Source organism: Phaseolus vulgaris, chromosome 7 (assembly GCF_051622355.1).
Source record: "Phaseolus vulgaris cultivar YP4 chromosome 7, ASM5162235v1, whole genome shotgun sequence".
In the NCBI taxonomy this organism is placed as follows: domain Eukaryota; kingdom Viridiplantae; phylum Streptophyta; class Magnoliopsida; order Fabales; family Fabaceae; genus Phaseolus; species Phaseolus vulgaris.
The window spans coordinates 49,963,583-49,971,064 of NC_143504.1; the positions used below are offsets into that span (position 1 = coordinate 49,963,583).

The 7,482-nt window shown below is 33.5% G+C and overlaps 1 protein-coding gene across 2 annotated transcripts; it reads right to left on the reverse strand.

Moving 5' to 3' along the window:
- Positions 1-228: 228 nt before the first annotated feature.
- Positions 229-6,689, reverse strand: LOC137829873 (sodium/hydrogen exchanger 2). Of its 2 annotated transcripts, none has more exons than XM_068636848.2 (16): positions 6,287-6,689; positions 5,986-6,198; positions 5,308-5,637; positions 4,569-4,687; positions 3,807-3,904; positions 3,637-3,696; positions 3,513-3,559; positions 3,238-3,432; positions 3,051-3,097; positions 2,321-2,387; positions 2,132-2,232; positions 1,939-2,040; positions 1,526-1,664; positions 1,370-1,432; positions 1,157-1,240; positions 229-863 (listed from the first exon to the last, which is right to left on the reverse strand). In XM_068636848.2, the coding sequence occupies exons 3-16, from the start codon at positions 5,479-5,481 to the stop codon at positions 531-533; spliced, it is 1,629 nt and encodes a 542-aa protein (XP_068492949.1). In that variant the 5' UTR covers positions 5,482-5,637; positions 5,986-6,198; positions 6,287-6,689; the 3' UTR covers positions 229-530. The 2 variants fall into 2 exon arrangements, with proteins under 2 accessions (XP_068492949.1, XP_068492950.1); XM_068636849.2 differs by having other exon boundaries at positions 5,986-6,178; positions 6,287-6,675.
- Positions 6,690-7,482: the final 793 nt, after the last annotated feature.

Consider the following 7,482-nt stretch of genomic DNA (forward strand, 5'->3'; position numbering starts at 1 on the left):
ACCTTATTTTTGCTATAATAATACAGGTGAGACTCGGGGAGAAAAATGGTTAAAAAAATAAAATAAAAATAGGAGCCTTTGGAAGCTCTTTAATCAGAAAAAAAAATAGCCTATTCTGCAAAGCAATATAAAATTATGTGTCCTGTAAAACACCTAAATTATGTGAAAGGTTTGTTGGTAATCAGGTGCACTAAAAAATAGTTTTTCAAAGGCAGAAGCTGCAAACAATAAAAAAACTTGACAAATATTTAGATTTAGCTATTCAAACTTTAAATACAATACAATGATACAATGGTCAACGAATTCTAATAATCAAATATTACACTTTACGGAAGACACTGAGATGAGTTGAGATGACATATGCTGCACCTGCACCTGCACTGCATAGCCTTCTTAGTTCTCACTTCTCACTTCCACTACCCAAAGAGCTAACAAAATCTCAGTACGGGATTCTTATACACGCATTGCTTGACCTCCACAAAAATTTATGTAGTTTTACAACACAAATTACATATTTCTTGCCTTTTTCCTCAACGCCATTGTTGGCCATTACGTTCAGTTGGAGAGCCAGGTTCTACAGGAACAAAACCCCTTCCACCGAAAACAGGACGCATGAATGCATCATCGAACTTACGCCACAAACGATGAACAGTGTGTGTTGGAGTTCTAAGCAATGCGCGGATGCTGCTTGGACGATGGATTGAATCAATATCGACTTCTGAGTCCTGGGCACTCCCAAGAAGTGGGACAGTGGCTGATTTTGGAGTAGATGGATCGGTGGCTATCACGATGTTTAATTCTTTAGGATGTGGAGTATGAGGCAGTAAAAGCCTTATGAGTGGCTTAGTCATCAAACCAAACACCTGAGAATTGTAATTAACTGGTGTCAATACCATCTTAAAGAAATTTTATATAATACTTAACCATGTCAAATTTGATTAATTATGAGCATTACAAGGGACAGGTACAGTTAGCTATGCAGACTGGTAAAGCAGGCAAATGGAAAAATCAATTTTTTATTATCATAGAAAGCAAGTCGAATGGTTAATCTAATGGAATGAATAGCAGTGATACAGCAAAGGCAAAATAGTCTCTAATAAAAAGAAACCAATAACACTGGCTCTGGATGTCAGCAACTACAAAACAAATATCTTACCACTGTGCTGACGAGTACCACAGTGATGGTGCTGGTGATCATGATTGCATTGCTTTGCAGTGAAGTATGCCCCGACATGGTGAACTGCATTTGTTAAGAGTATTAGACTTGAAAGCATCAGGTTATAAGATCCTATCTTCAGAATCAGTGGCCAATAATTCAATTTTCCAAAAGCAAAACAAAACCACTAATAATAAGCATTGTTGCTCCTACCTGATTATATGCAAGTGCCATTGAAACAGCACCCCTCATAAGACCAGCCCACCAAATAATCACCTAGAATTGAGAAACAAGGAGAAACTTGTCAACAAAACTTAGTAGCACAAGAAATCTGGGAAAGAGCACTCAGTGACAGAAATTTAGCCATACTTGCTGTCTGAAGCTAATTTTCTCATTTGGTGATTTTTTAGCCAAGTTGGATATGAAGGATAAGGGGAAAACAAAAGCTGCTCTTCCAAGAAGAATTAGACCCAACAATACTGAACTAGCTGCTATAGATGTTCCAGGGCTGCAGAAAGAACCAAGTATAGAAAATTAACTGTTTTTCTAATATAATAAAAGGAAGTGTAGAGAAGATTGATGAATGCAGAATAAAAATTCGCTAAAGAAAAATAAAAGATAAAAACACCATAAAAGAACTCTCCAGTCACATCAAGTAATACAAGGACTGTTTCAGTAAAGAAGCAGACCATTTGTGGACATGAAAGAATGCCATTCAGCAATTTTTCATGAGTACAAAAAAGGTTAATGAATAAATTATTATTAATGAGTCTAAAAAATACCTATCACTGACGAATTTCCATTTTTCAATGTCCAAGGCATCCATACCAACATAAAGGAAGATAAAGATCTCAGCAACAAATGACAAGGTTGCAAAAGAATGCCTGCAAGAGTTAGATGAAAAATATGTCTTAGAATGCATAGACTTGAACAGTGTATATAAACATGAAGAAATAATATGTTTAGAAGACATACTTGGTAGTGATTCTTGAACTCTCAGTCACATTATGCCAGGTATAATGAGACATAACAATTCCACAAAAAAATACAGTGAGGATGCCACTTAGATAGAATAACTGCAGAAGATGTAGAAACATCAGCATCGTGTTAATGGAAAATGTTGACAGCACCCATAAAATGTTACTAAAATTTTTTAAAACTTACTTCAGCTAGCATGTAGGATAGGTACGCCATTAACATCACAAGTGCAACCTCACGATCTGTAGAGTGCCTGAAATTAAGGAGAAATGTGTTCAACATTAATAAAGAACTTTTTCAAACCATCCTGTGTCATGTCTCATAGTTACCAAAAAAGGGGTCTAAAACCTTGTACTCAAGATAGAAAGAACAAGCTAACAGATGCACAGAGACTGAGAGATATCAAGTTACTGACAGTCAACTGAACTAATGTGAATTTTTTTCCTAAAAAATAAAAATGAACACAATTTAAAATGACATATATTCACACCAAACAATAATTCAGGGATGCACAACGCTTTATAACTTGTAATAGAAATCAATGCCTAACAACAAGTCTTACATTTTTATTGATTTCTATTATTATTTTAGTGGTATGAAATAACTTATAATGGGCAACATAACATTTAGAATAAAAAAAACTCAAATGAACCAGTTAACATAGATGGCTACTTCAAAGTTCAAACAATCAAAATTAGTTCAGTGTAGTCTTCTTAAACTGTAAACTTTTGTTCAGTTAACAAACAATACAAAAAAAAAATTAGATTGGATGAAGCGGGAAATTCATTAATTATCATAGAACTGTCCGCAACTTTACTTCACTATGAATTAACTGCATACATACAATATAACAATGTAATACCATCAGAGTTACTGCTGAACAGACAATGGAAATGGGAAAATGTCAAGAAAATACCTTCCAATATACAGCTTTTTGATAATATAAGCACTGAGTAGACCTGTCTACAAGGTGATGAAGATACATTAGACCATAGCCACAAGTCCACATCAATATTTATGTGCACGTTCAGTGTTGATATAGATCTTGTCTATGATTCAATGTGATGCATGCATGAGAGAATTAGAGGGAGAGAAAAAATTACCAACACTCCAAGCATTGTGCTTGCAATAAATAAATACAAGAAATTGCCTAAAAAGTGCAAAGCTATTGAAGAGTCTATTTGGTTGAGGTCAAAGCTTTGGATCGCATTGAAAAGCACCACTGATGTAGCATCATTCACAACACCCTCCCCAAATACAAGACTGTACAGCAAAGGTGTCTCATCCTGATTTAGCACCTGCATAATCATTCATAAGTTCAGTAACTATAAGTGATACCTAAGTTGCAGGAAAAATGTAAGGAATATATTCTTCAAACCTGCAATGTGCAAACAGAATCTGTCGCAGCAAATATTGCACCAATTGCTGGAAATGATCATAAATTAGTAAGTCAAAAACCAAATGAGAGGTTGCCAAGTAGATGATATTGACAAGTAAAATACCTAGGTAATCCCCTAAATCCAGTGGACCGATATCCAACTTCTTAAAAATTTGTGTCGCACCTGAAATAATGTCTCAAATTTAAGTTAGAGGAACTAGGCACCTTTATTTTCTTACTGCTTCAAATCTTAAATAACAATCTAATAAATACATGTAAAGCAATAATGCATACCCAAAGTTATGACAGCACAAGATATTAATGTACCAATAGCACCAAACAACATGATGGTCATGAAGTTAACAAAAAACTGTTTCTTTTTCACCTGAAACCTGAAATGATTTACAGAGAAAAAAATCATAAGAAAACAATAATGGCAATGTATCATACACGCAAAGTTAAAAATAAAACATGGATTTCAGGACACGGAATAGGGATTTTAGGAGGGGAAAACACTATGATTCTGGAGTTTTTCATATGTCATTAATATAATTCATGATCATATCATGGATACATAAAATTGATGTTTTTAACTACATCATCATGTAAGCAATTATCACATACAAAACCATCAATAGTGTCTACAAGTAGAACTTGTTCAAGTCATAATTTTCAAATAATTGATGTAATGAATGAAATAGGAAACATAAACTTAGGAATCAGTTCTATATGTCCCTCGTATAAGTGCAAGTGCACAAGCAAGTGAACTGAGTACTAGTATCAGGTATATTTCAAACAGCCAGACTCTAGAGATTCAATAAGCTCCTAAAAGTTATCCACCACTATATAACGCTAATGTGACTAGTTTTTAAGTATACCAACCAGAATACTTTTCAGATTATCACATTGGGAAGTTCCGATGTCTGCAAGGAAATATTAATTTGTAAAGGGGCAAAACAAAACAACTTCCCTTTTTCTCTAACAAAAGAATGATAAATAGAGTCAAGCATCAATTTCTCGCTAAATAAGATAATGGTGCTGAAGACGGAAAATTACCCAGCATTGAATATTATAGGTGGCAGAAGGTATATGAAGAAAAGATCTTCACTGAAAACAAGAATATGTGAGCTTTTACCACCACTAAACAGCAAAATGACTACGCCAGTGGTAACACCCTGAGAAAAATCAATATGAAATTTAATCATTATCCAATAAAAACAAGAAAAAGAAAAGCTGCACACACCATTGTTCAAACTAAGCATCAATACACAGATATAATTGCCTCCTAAAGCATGGCAAAATATTTGGAGGAGTTGGACTCTTCAGGTTAAATTAAATGATCCTTTACACTTTGACACTATTTTCCAGTTAAGCTTCTACATGAAAAAATCCTACGTATTGATCTCTGAATGAATTTATTTTAGCAAATTATTCCCTAGCATCTGTTAACAATATAAAGGTGGTAGAATATTTTCCCTACAGGAACCAAATATAAGAAAATGTGTTTGATGCATGGACCATTCTCACGTTGGAACCCAATCCAAATGTAAATATTTTTCATAAGCAGACAAAAAAGCAAAAAAATTATAAGTACAGAGACTAAATCTATTGTTGTTGTAACATTCACAAACAACAAAGACCATTTTGTAGACATTTTTACACGTAGAGACCGAAATATATAATTTTCCACAAAGGGACTAAAAGGAAAAGCAATGTTTATGATAGGACTAACAAATTTAACAGATACTTTTAAATAACGTGGGGGCAAATAAGCTCCAGGATAGTGAAGACTTACAATCAAAAGGGCAGTGATAGACTCATTCATCCACCGATTCTCCTCGAGAAGATGGCCAAGGACAATACAACCACAAAGAAGGGCAACAAATAAGTTCATGGAGACAACGGAGGAATGATCCGAAGTGGATAACATTTGCAATTTTGAAACAACAGAACTGATTTCAAACACCATTTTGTCCACCCTCCACAATAAATAATTGCACAAGCAGATTTTACACAAATTCAGATTCCTGCTGAGTCGCCAAGTTCACACCCAATTTACAGTGCAAATCTATTTCTCCGAGGTGCCCATTTTAAGAACTTCACGATCTCGCCATGGAAAAAATCACTGCAATACAGCAACAAACACGCTTATAAGATTTTCCACAACAATAGAAAAAAAGAACTCACCCGTCACCTAACCTGATTTTATTTCATAAGCAAACACTTAAAAAGCAAAAAAAAATAAAAATTGGGCGAAAATTAATGCAACAAAATTAATCATTAATCCCAAAGCAAAAGCATAAAAAAAAGATTCCCATGACAGAATTAAAGTACACAATTCAAGAAGGAATATAGAAACATGCAGTAATGATCATCCCGTTTCTTCTTTCCCCGGTCTTCAACAACAGAAGATAAAACCCAGTTATAAAAAAAAAATCACTTAGCAGCTAAGTAAACACGGCAAAATGCTCACCAGAAAGCAAGATTGCAGCATTGCGGAGAGGGCACGATTTGGTGAGTGTTGCCGAAACCAAGGAATTCAACTTCGAAAGAACTCAAACAGAGAAAGAATTCAACTTCCAAAGAACTCGAACAGAGAAAGCCACGAACTAATCTCGTGTTCGAATTCCGGCGCAACTGAAACACGTGTTCGAATTCTGGCGTAACTGAAACACGTTTCAGAGCTCTTAAAGAGGCGATCAAGTTAGAATCCAAAGGAAAACTAAAAACTTAAAACTAAACAAAAAAAAAAACAGAATAAAGAATAAACTTACAGAAGAAGTAGGAGATTATAAGCGAAGTTGAAGGGACGTGGTTGCAGAATCGAAGAAGGAATTTTTATGGTATTGAAATCAAAGTGCGCAAAAAAAGAGGGGATTGCGAAGGCTCTAGAAATTACACACGATCGAAGGCGTGTGAAGTGTGGAGAGAGAGAGAGAGAGAGAGAGAGAGAGAGAGAGAGAGAGAGACAGGGACAAGAAAGAAAGAAGAGAAGCAGAATAATGAGTTTGATTTATAATTTGTTAACGTGTGTGGGGCTAAATAGAAGATTGCTGGGAGCTGCTGCTGTAGCTGTTGATGCTATGAGTAACAATCAGATTTGAGATTTTTAATCATGTGACCTTGTTCTTTTGCACTTCTGTGTTTTGTATTGTGCTGTGTCAAAACTTTTGTTCCAGGGGCATTAATTAATACTGTAAACCTAATCTCTGATGTAATCTATGCCCCTTTTTATCATAATTCCAATTAGATTATTATGTCAAAGAAAAGTTATAATCACAGTAGATATTAAATATTTAACAAAGGGTTCCTGATATAATTCAATTCAAATATCTTATCTCAAGATTATTTAAGTAATTTGAATTTCAAACTTACTCAAAATAATTTAGGTTGAATGCAAACATGTTAATAACTTGTTGATTTCTCAAAACAGAAAACTAAACTTACAATCAAGTATATTTAAAAATACTTTTCTTAATAAAGTTAAAGAACATTAGTTAATCCGTTAGTATTATTATAATATATTATGATAGATATCTTTTAACTTATTTTATCAAATTGTTATTTAATAAAAAACAACTCTCAGAGTATATATCTATATATAGAAAATTCTCCATTATATCTGTTTTTATTTTATTTTATTATTTCATATAAATTATTTAAAAAATAAAACTATTTTTAATTCAATATTAATGTACAATTTTTAAAGACAAACTGACTTCTTCACTTTTTTTAATTTTTTATTTAAGAGAACAACAAGAAAAAATAAAGAAAACATACTCTCAGACGTATCAAATCTTGCATATCAAATAAAATAACATTCTTTTACAATCAGTCTCTTCATTTCATTTCAAGCAACTATATTCTTTGGTAAAAGTATTATTCTTTTGTATTTACCAGCAAGTTAATCCTAACTAACGTGAACATCATCACATTCTCTAATTTCAAAACTACCCATGGAAGAAAAGAA